At 30.9% G+C, this 23,871-nt stretch overlaps 3 protein-coding genes and 1 long non-coding RNA gene across 6 annotated transcripts; 2 read left to right on the top strand and 2 right to left on the bottom strand.

Moving 5' to 3' along the window:
• The first annotated feature begins 7,834 nt into the window (after positions 1-7,834).
• LOC100790637 (pirin-like protein) lies at positions 7,835-11,155 on the top strand. Its single transcript, XM_003544671.5, has 6 exons — positions 7,835-8,158; positions 8,359-8,408; positions 8,514-8,552; positions 8,654-8,682; positions 9,278-9,444; positions 10,458-11,155. The coding sequence occupies exons 1-6, from the start codon at positions 8,043-8,045 to the stop codon at positions 10,960-10,962; spliced, it is 906 nt and encodes a 301-aa protein (XP_003544719.1). The 5' UTR covers positions 7,835-8,042; the 3' UTR covers positions 10,963-11,155.
• A 2,451-nt stretch (positions 11,156-13,606) lies between these two features.
• Positions 13,607-15,830, bottom strand: LOC100305881 (putative mitochondrial import inner membrane translocase subunit TIM22). The gene is made up of 5 exons (NM_001251217.2): positions 15,627-15,830; positions 15,046-15,110; positions 14,850-14,922; positions 14,713-14,766; positions 13,607-14,298 (listed from the first exon to the last, which is right to left on the bottom strand). Exons 1-5 carry the CDS (start codon positions 15,814-15,816, stop codon positions 14,048-14,050), a joined length of 633 nt encoding a protein of 210 aa, NP_001238146.2. The 5' UTR covers positions 15,817-15,830; the 3' UTR covers positions 13,607-14,047.
• A 924-nt stretch (positions 15,831-16,754) lies between these two features.
• LOC121173471 (uncharacterized) lies at positions 16,755-21,790 on the top strand. 2 transcript variants are annotated; one of them, XR_005888397.1, is made up of 3 exons: positions 16,755-16,901; positions 17,155-17,276; positions 21,304-21,790. It is a non-coding gene; the product is annotated as an uncharacterized lncRNA (long non-coding RNA). The 2 variants fall into 2 exon arrangements; XR_005888396.1 differs by lacking the exon at positions 21,304-21,790 and adding an exon at positions 20,018-20,231.
• LOC100782128 (kinesin-like protein KIN-12F) lies at positions 16,905-22,987 on the bottom strand. 2 transcript variants are annotated; one of them, XM_006595644.4, is made up of 16 exons: positions 22,510-22,987; positions 22,239-22,376; positions 21,859-21,942; positions 21,616-21,741; positions 21,467-21,526; positions 21,328-21,381; positions 21,126-21,218; positions 20,923-21,018; positions 20,626-20,774; positions 20,180-20,329; positions 19,953-20,082; positions 18,831-19,859; positions 18,632-18,730; positions 18,435-18,551; positions 17,545-18,336; positions 16,905-17,378 (listed from the first exon to the last, which is right to left on the bottom strand). In XM_006595644.4, exons 1-16 carry the CDS (start codon positions 22,801-22,803, stop codon positions 17,136-17,138), a joined length of 3,654 nt encoding a protein of 1,217 aa, XP_006595707.2. In that variant the 5' UTR covers positions 22,804-22,987; the 3' UTR covers positions 16,905-17,135. The 2 variants fall into 2 exon arrangements, with proteins under 2 accessions (XP_006595707.2, XP_003545108.2); XM_003545060.5 differs by having other exon boundaries at positions 18,822-19,859; positions 22,510-22,985.
• Between the last annotated feature and the right edge of the window lie 884 nt (positions 22,988-23,871).

The following is a 23,871-nucleotide window of genomic DNA, read 5'->3' as shown; positions in this document are numbered from 1 at the left end:
CATTAACAAATAGCGATATCGAATATCCAATTCAACCGGAACCAATTTTGAGCTGGCTCGATTAGTAAGTTTGAAGATGTGAAAAAGTTTGTAGAACTACTAAGTTTTACTTAAATCTCATTTTGAAAAAAAAAATCTTAAATAATAGTAATTTACATTAGATCTAATATTGCAATTTAGTTTATGTTGTGTATTAAATAAAATAAATTATTAAAAATATGTATGTGAATGTCAACAAGTTAAAATTAGAGAACCACTACGCCCATAGATAATGTGGTGCATAGTTGTTATTGTTTAATCAGTGTCTCTTGTGTTTGAGTTTTGAAAAAGTTTGATTTTCAGAGCACGTAGTAATATGATCTGATTCGAGAAAAATGATCTTTCATGTAGAATAAATGTGTCTTTAAAAAATAATTTAAATTTAGAGCATATTTAGTAACGTTTGAACCTGGGTTATCAAACGAGTACTTGTAACATGCGTATGGTAAGGTAACGATACATGCACCTAACAAATTATATTTGACTTTACTCACAATGAGTGGCACAAAATGGGTCGGTCTCCCCGATTTGACAATACTAAACAAAATGGTGGATCTTTAGCTGGATTTTGAATTCGTGATTTCAACAGGCACTAACTACACTACCGTAGAAGATTTGGCATCATCTTTTCGGATTAATTGAAGTTGCTATTAATGAGTAAATTTAAAATTGTGCCAATTTCTATTGAGATTTCTCTAAATTATACTAATAAACTCAGAAACTAAGAAGATTGTATATCTTACACCCACTTAAAGGAGTCTCCTTGAGGGGTGTCATTACGCTCTCTCTTTGTTACCATAGCAATAATCATTGTGTTCCTTATTACAAACCCTGCTTCCACAAAGCATTGGAAGCAATAATGGCCAATTGTGATGGGTTATGTTAAACAAGTGGCATAATTCACTATTGTTTCTCCTTTTATATGAACTATTGTGGATTTGAGAAACATATATATGCCCAATTAAGAAGACATAAAGTATGTGTGGATTACTCCTAAATTGCACTTTCAATTTGAGTTGGGCATGATTTTGTTGGCACAAGCTTCATAATTCATATAGTCAGGGATCACGTTAGATGTTTTCTTTCCGTTTTTCTTGCAGCTCTCCTTAGTGACTGATTCCTAGTAGGGCAATCATGATAATGATAGCTAATACTTGTGCTTATCATTTTATATAGATATTTTAATATAGTCTAATTTTTGCAGATACTTGTGCCAACTGGTACTCTCAGCTCATGCTGAGATATGCAAAAAATATTTCAGGCATCAAAAGATATAATTAACTGCTACTATTGAAAAAAATAATATTAGTAACGGTTATAGATATTGTTAATATTATTTCATAAATAATGTATGGATTTGAAAAGAACATGATATGTAGATAATGTTTAATGAGGTTAATTTTAGTGTATTTAACTTAATATCATTAAAGAATATTCTTTAAAAGATTTTAAAATATATTTTTTGATTAAAATTATACTAAAGTATTTTTAATTTACCAAGTTACCATTCACCTCTTGTCTACACATTAAGGTTGTTTCTCTTCTTAAGGAGTTGCAAGCAAAGTAAAAGCTTTGAGAGAGATAAAATGTGTAACTAAATTTGTTATAAGAATTATAAAAAAAAACGTTGGTAGTAATATATAAAAGGCTAAAAATAACATGCAGTGGACAAAAAAAAATAGGACTGAAAGTATATTATAAAAAAAATTATGAAAAATTGATATATGCACTAACAATGATAATAATATATGACATGGGATTGAGAAAAGAGATATGCATTGATTGAAAAATTATGAAAATATATTATATTCTGATGAGTAATTGAGAAAATAAGTTATGCATTAATAGTGTAAAAAGTTTTACAGAATCATTCAATCATAATTAATCATGTATGATAAGTTTATTGATTTTTAAAATAATTCAAATAATAATTTATGATGAAATGAAGTGTAAAACAATGTTACACCTTCACGGTCAGTACATAAACATTAAATTCTAAGTAACATTACCTGCATGAATAACACGAGTTATTTACTAAACATATAAATATATGTAAATTTTACTTAATTTTAATGGTGTGATGGATTAAGATAAAAATGTTATGTGGTGTTTCTTTTTTATGTTAATATATATTTTACAACTTCAAGTATATGATATTTTATTTCATTTTAAAATTTTCTTTTAAAGTTCTATTAATTTTCATTATGAAATTTTTATTACTAAAATATTGTTTACACTATCATTTTTTGATAGATGCAAATATTACATTAATCGTTTCTTCGTATATCAACATATACACTTTCCTCTTTTGCAGCTTTCTACCTTGAGAGATTTTACTATTACATTTTTCTCTTTTTACACTTTATTGTATAACTATTTTTCTCAATTACTCATCAGAATGTGAACTTTACTAGTCCATGGCATTTTTGAATTTATGAGTTCGATTGTGGACGCGTCATGCTTTTGTTCTAATGATGTCATTTTTCTCGCACCCAAAAACATTGCTTACCAGTTTGTCACGGCTGGTGCCACTGCCACATAAAGAAGAAGAATGAAACAAGTTTCAAATTTCAACTAATAAATGCAATCTGAAGGTTCCAATTAAGGAGATGCAAAGAAAACAGATAATACTAATTCTTTTCAGACTACAGGTATTTTATGCGGAGGAACTTTTTTAACTATCACAACAATTATTTAGCAAGTTTAATTGTTTCAATAAAGGGTCAATATATCATTGAATGATTAAATAAACAGATTTATTGTTGGAAATAATCTAAGTCCCATGTCGGCTAACAAAGTCGTATTAAACTTTATAAGTGAGGAACAACTCTCACTTCTTGAGCTAATTTTTGGGGTTGAATTAAGTCAAAAACTCAAATTCTAAGATGGTATCAGATCCAGATTCTATCCGATGGTGTGGTGGATAGCCGCTAGTTCTCGCTTTGTGGTTACAAGCCCTGACTCGAAGGGACGTGTTGAGAGTCACAGAAACACCCACCATTGGTGGTGACAAGCTAATCTTTGGGGTTGAATTAGGCCAAAAACTCATATTCTAAGATTTATATTAACAAATGATTAAATACAAACTGAAATTAATTGATTCAGTGGGAACATACCTCCCAAACTCTCTTGACTCAACGCAATTGAGTTTTTGAACAAATTAAAACTCTTTTAATTTGCATATTTAACATTGGAATAAACCCTTATTTGCGTGTAGAGTGTAGACTGTGGGACTTAGTCTTAGACCGTGTTTGTCATCATGAACAATACACGCACGCCGCGATCAAGTGATCACTTTATTCAACATTTTGTTTCCTCTCTTTTTCTTTATTTTGTTGTACTTACCTTGGATGGAATGGAAGCATAATTGAAGGTGACTGGGATTTTCCATTGATCTCCAATTGTGGTTTTCATCGAATTTCGTAGTTGCCATATTTTTCATAAAAACCATTTTTCAACGTGTTGATTAATTCCTCCCACATGAGGTGCTGAGCGGTTGATGATGAAAGATGTGACTCAAACATTAGTATTTGTTATCATGCTTATGCCCCAATAATGGTGTCTCTGCCAATAGCAAAACACAAAAATCCCTCTAACAAGTGATAATTGCGTGTACAAATTCAGTGATTTGGTTTTTAAAGCGAGAATGATGTTAAAATCTCGTTAATAATTAAGATTACCAGTGAAATCCTTTACCACAAACTAACATTTAAACACATGTTTAGTTAATGGTTACACGCCGAGAATCTAAAATAATTTTATATTATTATTATTTAATCACAAATTTTTATTTAAGATAATTACCATAAAAATTAATAAAGTTATAATTGTGACGATATGTAAAAGTAAAATTGTTTTACACAATGTATAATCTATTTTTTATTCACTTAAGTCTTCCAAGATCATAATTCGAACAAAAGTAACAGAAGGTATTATTTTGCTTAAAACTTAATTTCATGAGTTTTTCAAAGAAAAAGCCAAATATAATCCATAAACATGTGTTTTCTAGATAAGTACCAGCATTAACAAATTTATATAATATTTAGACATTTCAACGTGATTACATGTACTCTTTTTTCCTCTTAATGGCGTTTTGCTAAATGTTTGGAATTTTTTTTATTCAGAAACAAATGAGATTATCCATATTTTTTCATTTTAAATATTTTTTTAATCCTTTTAATTTAGTATTTTTTGTTTTTTGTCCATACAAAATTATTTTTATGTTTTTAGTTCTTTCAAATTAAGTTTGTTTTATTTTTAGTCTTTAAATCACTTTAGATAATGCTTTGGGTAATGAAGAAAGTGATATCTAAAATATTATAAAGACGAGAAATAAAATAAACATAACTTATAATAAGTAAAAATAAAAAAAAATTACAAAAACAAAATAATAAAAAAATTAAATTATAAGAATTAAAAAGATATTTAAGTTTATTTTTTTCATGATTATTATTTTATTTTTTTCTTTATTAATTTTAAAAGCAATTTTACATATATGTTTAAAATTATATATTTTCTATTCATATTTATTATGCTAAATTTTAACTTTTATCCCTGTACAAGACACTTGTTTTCAACTAAAACTAGCTTTTAAATGTCCTTAATTACATGTGAGATAGTTCTTCATTAAGTCCATCCTATTGTTCTCCATTCATGATATGTGATGTTATTTTTAATTTGGCCTATACCTATGTTCTCAGTTTATAATTCCTATAAAAAAAAAAAGATTGATATGTGGCTCAATATGTCATTACATGTGTGTATATAGTTAAACGTAACCTTAATTATATCAATTTTAAATGATTCATCTAAATCCAAGATATGGTTAATATATTCAAAAGATTTGTTTATAATAATTTTATTTATAATATGATCGATTTATATATTAAAGAATATTTATTAACTATAAATTTTAATTATATAAAAATAAAAATTTATCGTGTGTAATGTATAAGCTAAAATAATTTTCTTGTTGTCAGAAATAAATTCATATAATTATATAGATGATTCAGACTAAAAAAAGTCAATATACACATAAAAAAATTATGTTCATTTTTCTTTTAATATTGATTATTCTAATGTGATCTATTGACTTATATTTGTAATTTTTATTTCTCACAATAACAATAGTTCTTATTTAATTAGGATCGATTATATGTTAGTTAGCGGTTACACGACCATTTTAAAAAAAATCATTTACATTTTTTAATATTTAAATATTATTTAGTGATTTGTATTTGTAGTTCTTATTTCTCATAATAAGAAAATTTCTCATTTGACTAAAATTATAAGTTAGTTAGAGGTCACGTAATTATTTAAAATCATGCGCATTTTTCTTTTAATATCCTTAAGACCATTTACAATTGATGTATTTTCTTAGACCATTTTTAGTGATTAATCTCGTAAGTCACTTATAAGATTATTTCATGTTCTTAGGTAAAAAAATGTCTAATAAAATATGCTGGCTAGGTTTCATAAAAAGAAGAAGAAAGAATTCATTTTTTTAAGACTCACGTCATCAAAATATATAAATTCATTATAATGATCATCTCCATTTAAATTGTTTTAAACCAAATTATATTTTTCTTCACCATTCCTATTTAGTTTTTTATTCTCTAAATTTTGAACTTTCAAGTCTAAATTATCTAGATCTGCATAATTCTAAATAGAAATAGTATAATGTTTGAAAAAACAATTATGAAGAGCAACATTTTAAGATTCAGTATGAATATCAATTTCTTTCTTTCTGTTCCGTTTTACTAAATGACCAAAAAGTTGTTTCTAAGCAACATGTTTTTTCTGGGAAAGAAAACATGTTTTGAACATTAAACATCAAGTATAGGAAAAAAAAATTATAATCTATAAATCAAACAAGGAGTCTGTAATAATTAAATATATAATGTATGAAACAATGGCACATGATTGCTATTTTAAACCTTAAACTTAAACTCAATTTGTTCCAAAATTTTAAAGTACTAGATTTGAATTTGATTATGAAGATAACCATGAAATTTATTGTTGTTTGAAATATAAGAGATTAATGTAGTAAACTGAAATATATTTTTTAATCGACTGATAAAAAAATATTTTTTAATCATCAATTGTGATATAAATTATAGTTTTGTTCACTCTCATATTGTTGTTATTTAGCATAAAACCATTGAGCATATAGACATGTTATTTTCCCTCTGTACTTCTTCTCTTGATCGATCTCTTCTTTATTCTCAGCCTTGAGCTTGAAGGTTGTAGTTTTCAGTTTTCACATCTTGTAACCCTGTTTATATTTGACTATTGACTCCAACAAAAATAAATAAGAGAGAGAAAGAGGAGAAAAATATATTCTAAAATAGGAGTATAATATATTCTAAAACGTATAGATATTATAATATACACATATACACTTGTCATATTATCTTCTATCATTCTATTATTATTATTTAAAAACTATTAATTAAAAATATAATTATATAAATTTTTATTTCGATAATCATTTATACTATTTTTGTGTCTCCTTAAAAATGGGTCTATATGTAATCGCCTACACCAAACACGCTTTGGACCACTATTTCTTGACCCATAGCTCACTTTACTTCGTCTTGCATCTTAATTTAGTCATAAATCAACCTTTTTTTTTCACATGGGGATTGATTTGAGAACCTTTTTAATATAAGGATCAACTTGAAAATGAATATCACCGATACCAACAAAAGTTATATTTTAACCACACAAGTAACTTTTTGCATCATTTTTTGTACTGCATATAGAACAAGGATACATCAGAAATTTAAATTATTTCACATTAGTTACGATTATATTTTTTCTATAAATATGGTTTAACAGTTTTTTTAAAATATATTTATATGATAAAGTCGCTCCTCGCATAAAAAAATCTTATTCTCAAATCACATTTAAGTATAATCGAATCATTTAAAATGTCTCCAGATATTGTTTAGTATAAATGATATGAAATATTATTAAATTAAATTTATGCTCCAAAGTTCAACATATTTATTTATAATTAATAGCAGCTTAATTATTAAATCAACTAATGATGTTTCCATTTTTATTTTTGAATGAAGATTTTTCATTTTGAGTATTAAATTTAACTCATAATTTCTTTTTGTTATTATTAAGTGTTTTATGCGTAGTTCAACTAATTTACCTATTTGTTTCTGTCAAACTTAAGGTCTTAACCTTAACCTTAACCATAATGGAACAAAGAGATTCGTAAAGAATAATTTTAATACTTTGACACCGAGTATAGGACAAAGAATAAAACTACAAAAAAAGAAAAAGAAAAAAAGTACTCAACTTTTGAACCATTTAAATTTAATTAAAAAATTAAAAAAGAATTATAAGAAAGAGTAAATAGACAAACAAAAGAGGCCATACCCATTTCCCCGAAAATTGTAAAGTAGAACAAAATGATGAAGAGCAAAGGTTGTTAAAAACAAGTCAAGACTTTAATTAACCGATTGTGAAATGTGGGTGATGTCAATTGTCAAGTGATGATGAAGAGGCACAAATCCAGCTAGGACCCAAGATTTTTTTTTTATTTTTTCTCTTCTGCCTTTATATAATATTTATGAGCCTTAAATTTGATTTGAAGAGAAAACCACACAATTCAACATGACAGGTGGTAGTCATGTAACAAGCAAGATACTATATGAATTCAAAAAATTCCCAAGTCCTATGAGACATAGCACACCACATCACACATCATGAGTGCGTTATGCTGACGTTCATAGGAACAAGGAGAGAAAAAGAACCTTCAGCTCAAGCAAACTCTTATTCTATTCTATGCTATGTTATGTGGGTCTTCATTGGCAGCCAACACCTCAACGTTTTGAGTTTGACTTTCCAAGAGTGAACCTCTTCCTCTCTTTCTCACGCCACACCCCCCACTTTCCTATATATACCTTCAACAATCTTTGTCTTGCTCCTCACATTTCCATCATTCCATAAACTTATTTTTTCTTTCTCTTTTGCACTTGTTTCATAAAATGCCGGACCAAGATATTTTCAGTTGCATTAGTGAACCTCGTCTTGTAGCCAGAAAGTTCTTGGCCAGACCTCAGCATGAGGGTGTTGGAGCCGTTGTTAGAAGAAGCATAGGGAGGTAAGACTTAAAGAGAGATCAATGATAACACAGTTAATCTTAGCCTTAGCCATTATGCATAGTTATGATTATATTTAACTAAGGTTAATTTTGATCCTAAGCTTGAAAGGTGTAGATTAACTTTATATTTGTATAGCATTGCAAGTTGTTTAAAAGTTGAGCTTTTTGAATTGATTGGTTTTGTGGGTATATATGTTCAGATTTGAACTCAAGTACTTTGATCCTTTCCTTGTCTTGGATGAATTCTCAGGTGGGCATCTCTGTATTTTCCTCTGTTTTTTAATTTGGATTACGAAAAATATTGTGGTGAATCTTGTATTGTATTCTAAGAATATGAAATTCTGAAATATTGCAGTGACTGCTCCTGCTGGGTTTCCTGATCATCCACATAGAGGTTTGCCAATTGGATCTTCTGTGTCATTTATGTTCTTCAATGATCTGATTTGCTTAGTTTCTGACTTGTTCCTTCCTTGTGGTGGTTTTTTTTTTAAACAGGATTTGAGACGGTCACATACATGTTGCAGGTAGAGCAAATATTTATTGATTTAGTTCATGGCTTTTCCTCCTTTGATCACTGATTATAATATAAAACTGTGTTCCAACATTAGAGAAACCACGTTTTGAGTTATTTTATTTTTTGTTGCAATCCGTGTTATAAAGTCAAAGGCATATAATATAATAATGACCATTATACAAATCAACAAAGTTGAAAAACGAAAAATTAAAAGTAAACTAAATACTATTTCGCTTTATGATTTCTTTATTCTATATTAGCTCATAGTTTTAATTGAGCTAAGTATCAGCTCAATATGGTGTTAATCTTTGTGCTGGTGGTGTGGCAACATGTAAGTCACAAATTAATGATTCGTTACCAATTAAGATTAGGACCACTAAAACCAAACCATTTAAGATTGTGTCCTGATTGTAAATAGTAGTTGGTTATAAGCACAAAGACAAGAGTGACCCCACATGTTGATATCTTGTTTGTTTTTCTAGAATGCCAACTACCATCTTGAGTGTAATGTAATGTATCTAAAGTTGTGTACGTGCTATATTGGTCACATATGCTTGTGCTGATGTGCTAGCCTCACCTGAATGCAACTTTTTTGCGCAATTCAGGGAGCTGTAACGCACGAAGATTTTGAAGGACATAAGGGAACAATTGAAGCTGGTGACTTGCAATGGATGACTGCAGGGAGAGGGTTAGTTCACTCAGAAATGCCTGCAGCTCAAGGAACCCAAAAGGGTCTTCAGCTGTGGATCAATCTTGCTTCAAAACATAAAATGTAAGGGGACAATTCTTCTGTACCAATGTTAGAGACACTTTTGAATAAACAACTTAATTAAATACTAATTGCCCTTACAAAAATTCATAAATAGTAAACACCTTAATTAAGTACTTGTTGAACTTACAAAAGGTCATAAGTCTTTTTTTATAAGTGTATTTGGATAAGCATCAAATATATATATATATATATATATATATATATATATATATATCGAAAAAATCATTTTAAATGAATGAAAAAACACAAGTTACTATTTGTTGCTTCAGGATGACGCACTTTTAGAGTGAGCACAAAACTAAATATATTAAATAAAATTTTATAGATATCCTATAATTCATTTATACCTAGTATTTTAATTTTTTAATGTAAAAAGTTCCAAATAAGAGTGACCAAGAGTTTTTTTTATTTTATGAAATACTCAAATCGCAATCTTAGCCATATTAGATGACGTACTTTCTGCGTCACTGAAGATCATCATCATCATTGGTTTGGGGGATAATTTTGGATAATGCTCATCACCAAATATCAAGGAGACCGAAAGGAACTCCACTCTTCACAAAGAAACAGTCAAATCTTTTAAAACTTTCTGAATTAAGATATGCCTTCCTCACTTTCACATGTGACTTTTTCCTCATGATTCGCCATCATGTACCATTTCCTAGAAGTGCTCTTAAATAGGGCATCAAAAGATGCAAGTGTGCAAAAGGGCCTTAAATGGCCAGCATAAAGAATGTGCCTCTCACCCATATATCCTATAGTGATGGTGTAAACTTCAATAATAAGAGCAACGATAACATGTTGCCAATGCTAGTTCAAAATTTGTCTGGTTATGGATGCCCCACTATAAATGAATTCAACTTTTCCATTAGTGCCTTCTTGGAAGTACTATTTGTTATCCTTTAAGAAGCATTTATTGTTTACCTTGAAGTTTACGTTAAATTGGTAAAGTAGTTTCTTCATTTAGACTCTAAAACTTTGGTTTAATATGTCTTTGTACTATTATCTTAAAGGATTGAGCCAAGGTACCAAGAAATGTTGAGCAAGGACATAGCTGAAACTATGATAGATGGTATCAAAGTTAGAGTTATAGCAGGGGAAGCTCTTGGAATAAAGTCTCCAATCTACACAAGGACACCAACCATGTACTTGGATTTTACTCTTAAACCTGGTGCTCACTTGCAACAACTTATACCAAAGTCTTGGAATGCCTTCGTCTACATATTGGAAGGAGAGGGTGTATTTGGAAACCAAAAGTCTCAACCTGTAACCTCTCACCATATACTTCTTCTTGGTCCTGGGGATGGCCTAGAGGCATGGAACAAATCTTCTAAGGTCCTTAGGTTCATTTTGGTTGGAGGTGAACCATTGGGTGAACCTGTGGTGCAATTTGGACCTTTTGTGATGAATACTCAGGAAGAGATTGACCAAACAATTGATGATTTTGAGAACTATACCAACGGATTTGAGAAAGCTAGACATTGGAGGTCTGAAAGTGCAATTAGCCTTGATTATTGATTTTATTTAATGTCACATTTGTTGGTTGATTTGGGAAAGATGGGAGGCAAAATAAGTTCTAATGTATATTGGAATGTATGAATTAGGCGAAGAGTTTCTATCCCTTTTATCTTTATATTTATGTCAATATTATATGTACGCGTAAATTAAAATCCACGTGTAGTAAGTTAAAAGCAGAGTAAAATTCTAGTTAGTTAAACTTGTTATTTTTACTTTTTATTGTTTTTTAATTTCTCGTTATAATCCTTTTAAAAAAACCTGATACGTTACTCAAGATAAACCAGACTTCTTGCCATTTAAATCCACAGGTGTTAATAAAAACCTTTTTATTCTTATACCATATCTAACCATTCATTTCCATTTTAGTAAATCGAAAAAGTAGCGCTAGGAAAGGAATAATACCAACATATTCTTTGATAATTAACATTTTTTAAAACTTTCGAGATAAAATTTCATGTGTCTCACTCTTATTTAATTAAGTAAGCGTAAGATTTTACTAAATCATAGAGTTTATAAAAATAATATTACTACTTCCATTATTATGTATATTAATGTTTAGAAAAGACATATAGCAAAAAAACATGTCTAGAAAAGACGCGGGTCCTTTTGAAAAATAAAAATAGGTGAATTGACATAAAAAAAAAAGTTGAATAAAAGTTTTTCTAATCTTATAGATAGAACAAACCATCAACCTCATTTACATAATTTTCCATGAAATTACAAATTACCTGCCGAGTATGACATAAAGTGACTTTATTTTAGGTATAAAAAAGTTTTACAAATATATCACCCTTTTATTAATAATGATTTGAGGTGATTGTTAACGAAAAGGAAAAAAAATCTTGTTTCTATATAATTGATCCATTAAGTGACTAATACAGTACAAGCTTATGGAGTTAATTTGATAAGTACCCCTGGTATTATAATTTATATTTTCTCTATCCATATACAATCACTATTAAAACTTACGAACATTTTAATTATTTAAATTTGATATATGTTCATGTAATTTAATGTTAAATAAATAAAGTTGCATTATTAGGGGGGGGGGGGGGGGGAACGCTGCATTATTAGTGAAAACGATATTACATTTAAATTTTTTTTATGAAAAGATTCTTATATTATTTCCAAATGGATCTATTCAGCAACAACCATTGGTAAATCAACACATATATGGGGATCAACATACGAATTTGCTACCCTAACAAGGTAATGAGCTGTAAAATTCGTTTGTCTCCTTACAAAATAAAATTGATAATTTGGTAAAAAACTGCAAAATAAACTGACTAATTATAACTCCAGACTCGAACTGATTCTGAGTAGTGTTGTTAACACTGCTTACAACTTGTTGACGGTACATCTCTATACATTTAAATAGTTTATAGTAAGTTATGATATATTTAGTCCATTTTCCTAAATGAAAATTCGTTCCCTAAAAAAAAATTGGATTTGTTTGTTACGTGCCAAACACTAACTTTATTCAATGTAATGAAGTGAGGAGAAGATTCATAAATTTAAGTCTTAAAATTTTGGGTTAAAGTATTATGTCAAATTCCCTTATATAACTCGTGATCCACCAATCCACCAATGTTTACTCTTCTTCAATTTAATAATAATTTTAAAAACAAACACCAAGAGCCCCACAAGATGTGGACAACTTGGGCAAAAGTTTACAAACAAACAAACATCTCTAACAGCTCTGTAACATCAGACTTCTTCCATAAAACCCAACATACCAGTTACCACATACCATATTATCCGCCAAATACAAATCTATTTTCTATAACTTAACACCAAAGCCCCCAAACTGCAGAAAATGGTCTTTGATTGTCAACTGCAATGGTTCCTGTACTCCTCACCAATCCAAACATAAACGCCATATTTTATTCGAATTGACTTAAATAAAATGATCAAGGATTACAAAATTTTCTTTACCATATTTTAATGCAATTACATTTTTAGATTCAAACTAGAGATAAGTATCAAATAATCTATGCACTCGGTTGTTTGTGTTATTGATTATATAGTATCATCTATTAAAATATTATGCATTGTAAATATTTTATCATGTATTTATAATCTGTTAAACTATGGAGTTTTAATCATTAACAATAAAAAATAATTTATAAGTGCATTTACTGAAATTCGACACCTTGTAGCTTAGTTAAATAAGAACAATTAATGTCACGTGATGTTTTAAAAGTAAAATTGTATTTATAAAATATTTCTAACCAATTGTGAAGAGGGAACATTAACGTAGAGTTTTAAATTTTCGTTTATAAATTATTGTCTAATAATGTATTTGTTTTTATACATGTTATTTGAAATGAAAATTTTATCGGTCATAAATACAAACACACCATATAGCAATGTATGCTAAAATTAAATAATAGCTCGGATAGAGATTTCTTCATACGTATTTAGTGACAGGTTAGGTTTTACCCAGGAATCAATTTGACTGGTTAATTATTTGCAATTCGGCTGAGTACATGTAGTTGACACTATTAATTAGATTTCAGTTATCTACATTTCAATCACGTTAGCATGTTGCATTCGTACCAAGTTTGATAAGCTATGGGCTGTTGTCCGAATAGATGGATATTCAAGTAAGGATTCGGTGCTTAAATGCTCTTGAACTAGATTTCCAGGAAGATAATTTTCTAATTAAAAATGGTAAATCTGTAAATATAACATGTATAACCAGAAACATTCCAAAATTGCAGAGTTTAGCTTTCAAACAAAAATCGCCGTCACCTACTAACAGTGATTATATTAGTAAGTGCACGGGTCAAGCTAAATCAACCATCATAGTCCAAGTTCAACAAACCACCAAGGTAGAATGTGGTAGAATTAAGATGCCATATCGATACTCAGGAACATGTAAACAATCATGTCCTTGGACAATTAAGATGCCACACCGATACTCAGGAACAAGTAAACAATCATGTCCTTGGACAATATGTTGTTACCCTTAAGTTCATCAAAAAAGAAATGTTGTTAAACGCTACAAGGAACCTACAAAATAAAAGGTAAAGAGTGCACATCTTATCTACATGATGCTAGAAAATCATGATACCCCAATTTCTTATCGAGATGTAGGATAAGGTCCCTTGCTGCGCTTCTTCAAAGAATAGGAAAAAAAGGAAAAGGCATCTTTTAGTTTGTCTGGAAGAGGGAGTTGAAGGGGCAGTACCAAAGGCGGACTTGCATTGTGTTGCACAGGTTTTTTCCAGGATATGGGAACTGCAAGTGCAGGTTGCTGCTTGTTTAGCCCTTCCATGATAAAAGAAAATGCCCCAAAAGTGAGACAGCTCTGCAGAAGAGCTTGTGGTGCACCTGTAAAATACTAGAATATAAGTCCTAATAACAAAAAAGTACACAAAATGAAATTCACACGTGTATTTAGCTAAACAATGAATTGAATTTTAACAATAGCAATTATTGGAAGGCATTCTGCATCAGCAAATTTGTCCCCCCTCCTCCATATTAGGTGATGGTTTGAGGGATGGAGACAGAGGATTCAAGAGTAATACATCTCAAAAAAAAAAAATTACACCATACTGAATATTGACAAAATTATCTTTGCATTTAGATCATATGATTATGCTTTTAAAGAGAGATCAAGAATGCCAATAGGACCTATTCAGAATAGTTAGATTGACAAGTGCTTTATCCTAATTTTTTCTTACAAGTTTCAAAAAAAGGACAAACTTATCAATTTATTTAAATAAATAAATAAATAAAAGATACCTGGAAAACTTAGAGCAAGACCAGTGCAACATCCAGCTACACCTGCATTAATGACTGCAGATGCAAAAGAATTCACATTACCAGAGGAAGATCACTAAAAAGCAAAAGTGACACATTTTATAATTAAATATTCATACCATCATCTTTTCCTCTAAGTCTTTTCAAGATGCAAACAACCAAACTATGAACTCCAGACAAAACTGCAAATGTCTAATGACATAAAGAACTACAAAATTACTTACAAACTAAATTGAAGCAAAAAATAATGACATATGAACCAAGTAGCCAATGTAAAACAAGCAGGAAAAAAAGGCAGCGAGATTCTCAATGTACCTTTGCATAAGATCCTGCTTCTACAAAGGATCCTTTAAAACCTTTCTTCTTAAACAATCCAGCACCTGAAACACACCAGAACATGCATCCTTAAGCAAAATCAGAAAAATACAAGTGGTAATTAAGCCATCAAAAGACAAATTTCTCAAAGATTTTTTTCACCAAAAGAATCCTCGTGCCAGCTTATTTTTCACTCAAATACACACTGGACATGACTAACCTACATTAATGAGAAAACGAAACTAATTAATTGAAAAAGCTATACATAATTGAATTCAACCTAACGCCATACACGTGCTCCTGTAAACCGAGTCAAACACATTCACTTCTCAGTTACACTAACCTAAGCAGCAATCGTGTTGTCACTACAAATCATTGCTAAAAAGGATCAACAGATAATTCACAAGCCAATCCACTCAACGAAGAAGAATTCAAGCACTGTATCCACAACATACTATCGACAGAAACAGTAAATCTTCGATTAAATAGTTGAACGAAGAAATTAGGCTTAAACGGTAATTAGTCTATGAAACGACAGCGTAATGCGATAATACGGAGAGGAGAGAAGAGAAGAGAAGAACCGTATCCAAAGACGGAGCCCATGAGAGCGCCGGCGGCGGAGTCGGTGGCGAAGCGGAGGAGACAAACGGCGGGAGCGGCGGGGACGAGGGCATTGGGAGAATTGGAATAGGGAACAGTGTCGGAATCTTGAGTCTGAGTGGTTGCGTCAGAATTCGGCGTCGCCATAGATGATGAAGACGATGAAGACATTGAACCTCTCTTCTGTGTCTTTTGATTCTGTGAGTGATGTTATCCATTTGCAACGTACTCCACGACGTCGTTTCCTTCCACCTTTTTCACTCTTTTTAAGTTTAAACCATAAAGTAACATTTTGAGATAAAAATATTTAAAAATTAAGTAATTTTAATCAAATGCTGCCTCGTTATATTTATAATTATCATCTAAAAGAAAATAATTATTATTTTAATTTTTTAATATGATATTAATTATTTTTTATTTTATTTTTTATAATATTAATGATAGACAATCAAATTTATAAATAAATTAATAATAATATAAGATTAATTTACAAAATTATTATTTTTTTAGTTTATGTAAAGCAAACTAAAATAATTATTATTTTGGGATAGAGAGAGCACTCCATACTATCGCTTAGAGCTTCTTTTTTATTCCTATTTTTAGATGTACTGAAAATACCAATTCAAATTGTTGGAAGGATATTTGTGAAATCCTATGTCTGGAATCGAAAGCTTGACATAATCAATGTCATCAACTAATTATTTAAAAATATTTAGATATTAAATGAATATTTTATATCGAATAAGTCTCTTCGTTGATAATAGAAGACATGAATAATTTTTAAATGTATAATATTAGGAAGCTACCTCCTGCTTTTGAAATGATTTTTATTTATAACTAATGTATTTAAACGAGATTAATATGAAAATATTTTATTATAAATAAAAATTAAGTTATGACTGAAAGCTATTGAATTATTTTTCCAAAAACTTTTATTTTCCCATTTTATCTTTAACAATTAATTATTTAAAATATAAAACTAATTAGCATAAAAAAAATTCATTCCCTTGCCTAAAATATACTCATTCTCAATATAACAAAAAACATTAATACAGTATTTATTTTTTTTTGTATCCTTAACTTAACCATAGCCTTCACAATATTTAAAAGTATACCATATTTGTGAGTTGCCTTGTTTTTTGAGTACAGATTTGTGTGAGTTGGGTTTGTATCCGACTATCCGTTCTAAACAATATTTCCTCAAATATTTCATCAAAAATTCTGTAGCTTCTGTATTTGCCAGCAAAACTCAAGCGGTAAAGAACAAATAATTCGATGTTATTACTTTTACCTACTGTCAGTACAAACAGAAAAGAATTGGAACTCCACAAACCAAGTGCTCCCACAGCTTAAAAAATAGAATGAATTTTAAAACAATACAAAGAATATAAATGGGGTGTATTGATCCAAGAAGGATCTGATGCTAGACAAACTTTTGGAAGTTTGATTGTTAAACTCATCAATTGTTAATCAATCCAACTAATGTCGAATTAATAATGCTGTTGATAGATTGCTCCAAACTCTACTCTCCATGCCTGATCATCATGGGAAGTTGCATCCTTGTGAACATCATCAGAATCCTCTCTAAATAGTGGCTGCAGTGCAGACTCTGGTAATTTGCTCTCTGCAAGGTACTGTTTCATGGTAACAATCTCCATCTTGTGTTTTCTTTTCAGCTTATCCATTTGCTTTTTTAGCTTTTCATTATCTTGTTGCACTTTTCTGAAATTCTCCTGTATAAGAAATATAAAAATCAAGAGAAAATTAGAATTGTCCGAAATGGATCATCACAAAATCGTTTTCCACAAGTCCTATCTAATATCTATTGATTTTAGGGAGATAATGCACCAAGTTAGTTCATTTATCAGATGCATTTGAAAAAATTGATGGGATTTTTACCTCTGCAGCAGACGCTGCATGCTCAGCTTCTCTTAGTCTGACAAGTAGTTCTCCAGCAGCATGAACCGCCTCTGCAGTTTCTCTAAGTTGAATCTTGAGATTCATGTTCTCCTTTTTCAAGAATTTTGCTTCCCTTTCTCTCTCCACCCTCAGTGCAGAAAGCTCAGCAGCAAGAGATTTGGCAAAGCGAGCATGTCCCCTTTTTCCAGCCTTTGCAGCTGCTTTCTTCACCTCGGCTATTCCTTCCATTATAGCATTGTGCTTTGCAGCCAAATCATTATACTTTTCTTGGAGGTCAGCATAGTGTTCCACCATTCTACCATGTCCGAGAACCGCTCTTTTTAGTGCATCGTCTAACTCTTCAGTGCACTTCTTCTCTAAACTCAGTTCCATCTCTACCCTCTCTGCCCTCTGACGAATGGACTCAAGATCAACTCTTAATTCATCAGTAAGACAAATCCACTCACTTTCCATTTCTGTCCATCTCTCCCTCTCTTTCTCTAGCTCATCTCCACCATTATCAAGAGAAAATACACCACTTTTTTGGAGTTGAATGGATCTTGACATTAATGATAAAGATGATCTTAGTTTGTCGGTGGACTTTTTAACTGGTGCATCACTACATAATTGCAGCCTGCTTCTTAGATTCTGAATCTCCTTAAGAAGTTCTTCCTTCTCAGTTGCATTGAAACAGCCGTCTCTTTGAGTTACTTCTTCCTGGACTTTTTTAATTTCACAATTTTCCTCTATAATATCTGGTAAATGCCTGTCTAAGGAAGTTCCCCTTGGAAGCTGCAAACAACATAGAAGGTGCGTTAAAAGGGCAAGTTCAAAACATTCAAATGGATAGGACTTTATATTGTAAATTTTGTACAAAACTAACAGTTGACCTTGTCTTCATCTTTCAATGAGTTATACTCTTCTTCATGCCTAGTCTGTTTATTGCTTTCTGGATCATACACAATGATGGAAGATTTTGCTTCCATTTCTCCTTTAAATTTCTCCACCTGGACAAACCAAACTAAATTGTCAATAATGTAAAATTCTCACCACAGACATAATTCACGAGGGACATGACTCCTTATACCAATTGATTTAGTTCTTCAATTCTAGCAGCTTGCTTCTTGCAAACTTTCTCTAGTTCCTTTTCTCTCGTGATTGCTTTATCCATTATACTCTGTAAATCCTTTAAGCAAAAAAAAAAAAAAAACAAAGATAAACCAGTTTTACAAGAAAATTAATCACAGAACTTTCTGGAAATCGTCTATAAGACATACTTTTGGAACCTTATCTGTCAGTCCATCCGGATTCTCTGCTTCAGCTGTTTCAACCCTTGACTTTATGCTATCTTGAACCTCAGTAGAATCTTGGTCGTATATTCTTTTAAGGCAAGATTCGCAAAGCAAGCTAGCAGTTCTTTCATCGACAGAATATTTCTTCTGTTGCATCATTTGATCACAAGAATCATCCTTGTCTTCTGGACAAGGTGTCAAGGTTAAGCACTCAAAAGAGAAGGAAGTTGAAGATTTGTTTAATGCTGAGTTTCGCTGGTGATAATCAATTATCTGCAATCCCCTCTGAAGGCTTGCTGCCAAGGATTCGGTAGGACCTTGAAAAACCTTGCTTGACCGTAGTGACGATCGCATCTGCTCACCCTCTTTAAATGATTGCCTTAATATATCATTACTGGAATTCATATTCTCCTCTGCCACATTGTTCCAACTTCCAAGACAACTTGGTGAATAAACCACACTTTTCCTCTGGACATTCTTGATTTTTGGAGACTCAGACAACTGTGGTTCTCCAAGTATTGGAGACCGACTACATGAGCTAACTGAAATGCTATCTCTGAATGCAGATTTAATTGTCCATGAGGCATTAGCTGTGCATGCAAAGTCATCTGCTGATGCATACAAGGTGGTAGTTGATCCCTCACTTTCCTCGGGACATAGCTTACTCATTGCGTCTCCATAACATACTTCCTCTTTTTCAATTTCATCACCACTGGTCATATCTGTGTCACAATTTTCTGCAACAGAATAATACTGGACACAATCTTCACTGACTGATATCTTTTTAGGGTTCTCTTCACACGAATGATACAATTCATCAATCTGCTGGCGTAATTGTCTTATGTCTTCCTCGTCCACATTTACCTCTTCATCAGTGTCATTATCAATGCAAGGTAGGAGTAGAGAGCGGTTTAAGCTGACTCGCAACTGATTAAGGCTGTCCCGTACATTGCGTACTTGGAGGTATCCATTTTTACTCCCATCTGAGCTATGAACCTCAGCCTTTGCTCTAATAAGTTCTTCCTGCACCAAAGCAAACACAAATAATTCTTTGATGTCAGATCTGTATCAACCCATTAAAAACTATGTCACTGAAGTCCTGAAGATAAATAATACCTTCAGTTTCCGGATTTGATCACTTAAATCATTAACATCCTCCTCCTTTATTTCATTGATAACAGGTTCATTTCTAATGGTTCTTACTCGCTGTCCAAACCTGAGAGTGCGCAGCGTTTCACCATTATTCCTACAATCAAAAAATACAATCTTTACCACTAGAAACAAAATACAAGATGTCAGGCATACATATGAATAAGTAATGCTCCTCGGTCCAGGTAAATTACTTGTTATCAGGGGAGATGGAACAGATTAATGAGAGTTTGGCATTTCCACCGAGTGAATCTTGTAGTAAACGAGTTAAACAGGAATTCCTGTTTGAAATTTCTTCTGCTTTTCCTGAGTGAGTTTCTTTAGTCAGGGCATCTACTAATTGCCTACAGCAGTGAAATAAAATAGTGGTTACAAAGAATTAAATAAATAAATAAGACCAAGATATTGCTTTCAACCAACACTAGATGCGGTCCTGTGCATTTTGCACGGAAGAGACAAAAAAATGCAATAAACGATTAAAATCACAAATAAAAAATAAAAAATAGTAAATGGCATGAGGCAGGAATGGAAATCAAGAGAAGCCACGTATGTGTTGCCAGGACAATTTTAATAAATAATGGGATAACTGAAAAACTACCAACTTTAGACATTGGTATCTAGTCATGGCATGGCATCTTACCCAAGCTGAGATAAGGACTTCTTTACATTCTTGTCTTCCTTTAGACATTGCTTGCCTGCATCCTCAACTTTGTTCCTGTCCTGTCCAGCAAGATCAATAAGGCTAATTCTGCTAGATTTTGAACTACTGAAACCATTTGATGATATTCCCTGCAGCACCAGTCAAAGAAAACCAGAGGTAGCAATTAACTAAGAGAAAATTAACAATATAAATCTGTTTCAATCTTAAATAAGAAAAAAAAAAAGACATTAGTCTTCCATAGCTAGTCACTTTAAATACATTTATAGCGGGCAATACCTTACACCAAGATTCAATCACAAAAGTGAAAATTATATGTGATCTAGAGCTCTTAGAATTTAAGCTTGTTGCTCCAACTTTTCTGCTTGAAAGGCCCTACACAGCATATAAAGACCTAATTAGCTAAGCTGATAAAGTATAAATACTATGTAGACATCTAATATTCAACAATATATTTGCTTTGATGCATCAATAGTCCCTACCTTAATCAGAATTTGTGTTACATCATCATAGCTAGTGACATATTCCTCGGTCAGATTCTCTATATACAATGCATTTTTGGAATCATCTTTCATCTGCAATAATTTAGACCAGCCATAATAAGCATGCAGCAATGGAAAACTAGTGTATTAGTCGATAATGTTTTATGATAAATTGCAGCACAAAAGGATGGCTTATGCATGCCTCAAGGTTCCGCTGGGTTGGATCAAGTAAATCCCCAATTTGTTGGTTGTATATCTGTTTCAAACAACAAATGAAAAAGAAACAAGATCATTATCATACAAATAAGGAAGCCAAAATGGGAAGTTTTATGAAGAATTACCTCAAGGAAAGAACATCGACATTGGTAATTGAATTGTTTCCCGTCAGACACATGCTGCTCCTAATATAGTAATTGAAAAATAAATAAATAAATAGTCAAAAACATTATAGAAAATAGATTCAGTGGTTAAAGCAGGAAGTAAAACGTACTCTCTCAAGCTCAGAAAACAACATTTGGAAGATCCGAGGAACAATTCCCTTGTGACTTTTGGGCGAGGGCTCCTCAAACATGGCACTTGGGGGACCCCACATTGTATAAGTTTTTCCACTTCCAGACTAGCAAAGAATTAAAAGAAAATAAATAAAAAATCCCCAACAATTAATTGTCGATCAAGAATGCCATTCTTTTTCTCACTAAAAGGTTAAAATAATATAGCAAACATCAAGAAGTACCTGGCCATATGACAGAATTGAAGTGTTGTAACCAGCTAAAGCATTCTTAACCAAAGGGACACCAACTGACTGAAAAATATCTTCCTGAACAAACAACAGCTTATTTAAATCACACTTATCTTCTCTTAACAGCATATGGAAGCAAATAAAATGAACTATTAGTTGTTCCATTCACAAAAGCAAGTGAGCAAGTCATATAAATAGTAAGTATCATAATCCTATCATAGAAAATTATTTAAAGTTAAAAAAAATACTACTTGTTTCATTTATAAAAGCAAGTCATATAAGTAGTAAGTAAATTACCTTAATCCTATCATGGAAAATTATTGAAAGATAAAGAATATAAATCACAAGTAGCACAATGAAGAGAAGTTATTTACCTGATTGGAGTTCGAATCAAAAACTGAATCAAAGGTAAATTGCCTATCCCCAACACACAAAGTGTCAGAAGAAACCTTCTTAACAGTTCGATCTCCCTCTATTCCATTGTTATTCGTAGGTCTGATCCGTACTACAACCTGTTTCAGAACCATATTGTAAGAAAATAAGAAGCAGAAATTTTTTATACGACATACCCATCTTCAGACTCACAGATAATAACTTCAATGTTAAAAAAAATAAGCCCAAAAAGAGAGAAAAATTGGCGCTTACCTTGACTGATGGGTCGGATTGAAGAGGGAATTTCGATTGTTTGAGGTTGTTCTGAGAAATTGAGGTTTTGGACTGTGATTGTTTGGTTGTGGAAGGCAACGATTGTTCATGGTTGATCTGGATGTTGGGATCGGTGGGGGGAGTGTTCTCTGCATCTAAATTTGAGATTTTAGGGTTTGAAATGGGTTTGTGTTTGGAAGAGAGTGATCTGGGAAGAAATTTTCTGAGGGATGAGGATGAAATGGTGCCAGAGAAATGAGTCTCTGCAGTTTCTGAGTTACTGCTTTGTCTCATGGTTATGGTTTCGCTGAGCAAGCAAACGTTGATAGAGAGAGAGTTTTGGAAGAAATTTAGCAATGAAGCTATACACAGAGAGAGAGAGTGATAAACACAGAAAGAATGAGAGTTTTGGATTCAAATGTTGATAGAGGGAAGACAGAGAAGAGAAGCAAGTTTTTGAATTGAGGAGATTTAGATGACCGTTGGAAAAAGGACAATAGCCAATGAAATGACCAAATTATCCTTTTTCTTTCCTAAAGACAAATAATGGCTTCAAAGAAATTAAAAAAAAAAAACATTTAATTTAAATTGAGCTTTTGTTGTGACTATGATTTTTATATTCCTATGTTTTTTTATCTTCTTTCTTTTTTTCCCTCTGGATATTATAAGGGTAAAACATCTCAATTATAAAATCGGGTTGCAATTGAAAGAAGAACTCCGTAGTATAAATATTTTTTAGGACGAGATGAGAAAGGGCTTGTTATGTTGGGAAAATTATTACTCTAATCTTTTCATGTAAATGGTGTAAGGAGCTAAATAGGTAAATATTAAATCTAATATATATATATATATATATATATATATATATATATATATATATATATATATATATATATATATATATATATATTTTGCTCGATGTGAAGATCTTATATTTATTTTCTTTGAAAAATATTAAATAAAATTATTTTATTTTTAATTCAAATAAATATAATGAACAATTAAATACAATCAATTAACATTAATATAAAAAATTCATGTTAATAAATTAATTATTCAATAGATTGATGTTAATAAATTAATTACTAATAAGTCAAAATCAGATATAAATACATAAATTAATTTCATCAATTTATATTTTAAGAATTTTCATATATGAAAAATATATATTATGTATAAAAAATTTATACATGTCATGAGTTATATGAAAAATATATAAAAAAAAATTATTATCACATTACAATATCCAAAAGAATTAATAACCACAGTATATGAAAAATATATTCATATATATAAAAAAAATCAATACTAATAAATTTTGGTCTCTTCCACACTCACATAATTAAGGCATTTGCAGATAAC

The sequence above is a fragment of the Glycine max genome, chromosome 14, assembly GCF_000004515.6.
Source record: "Glycine max cultivar Williams 82 chromosome 14, Glycine_max_v4.0, whole genome shotgun sequence".
Classification (NCBI taxonomy): Eukaryota; Viridiplantae; Streptophyta; class Magnoliopsida; order Fabales; family Fabaceae; genus Glycine; species Glycine max.
Note: the sequence above shows the minus strand (reverse complement) of the source record. Positions and strands in the feature narration are given on the sequence as shown.

Excerpts from the sequence above, each read along its gene's own strand:
- LOC100790637 (XM_003544671.5), top strand. The coding sequence starts at position 8,043 with ATGCCGGACCAAGATATTTTCAGTTGCATTAGTGAACCTCGTCTTGTA. Across the intron at positions 8,409-8,513 it reads TGTCTTGGATGAATTCTCAG|TGACTGCTCCTGCTGGGTTT; the intron begins GTGGGCATCTCT and ends GAAATATTGCAG. Across the intron at positions 8,683-9,277 it reads CGGTCACATACATGTTGCAG|GGAGCTGTAACGCACGAAGA; the intron begins GTAGAGCAAATA and ends TGCGCAATTCAG.
- LOC100305881 (NM_001251217.2), bottom strand. The coding sequence starts at position 15,816 with ATGTCTTCATCGTCTTCATCATCTATGGCGACGCCGAATTCTGACGCA. Across the intron at positions 15,111-15,626 it reads GGGCTCCGTCTTTGGATACG|GTGCTGGATTGTTTAAGAAG; the intron begins GTTCTTCTCTTC and ends GGTGTGTTTCAG. Across the intron at positions 14,923-15,045 it reads AAGCAGGATCTTATGCAAAG|ACATTTGCAGTTTTGTCTGG; the intron begins GTACATTGAGAA and ends TTATGTCATTAG.
- LOC100782128 (XM_003545060.5), bottom strand. The coding sequence starts at position 22,803 with ATGAGACAAAGCAGTAACTCAGAAACTGCAGAGACTCATTTCTCTGGC. Across the intron at positions 22,377-22,509 it reads AATCCGACCCATCAGTCAAG|GTTGTAGTACGGATCAGACC; the intron begins GTAAGCGCCAAT and ends GTTCTGAAACAG. Across the intron at positions 20,083-20,179 it reads TCCATCTCCCCTGATAACAA|GAATAATGGTGAAACGCTGC; the intron begins GTAATTTACCTG and ends TTTTGATTGTAG.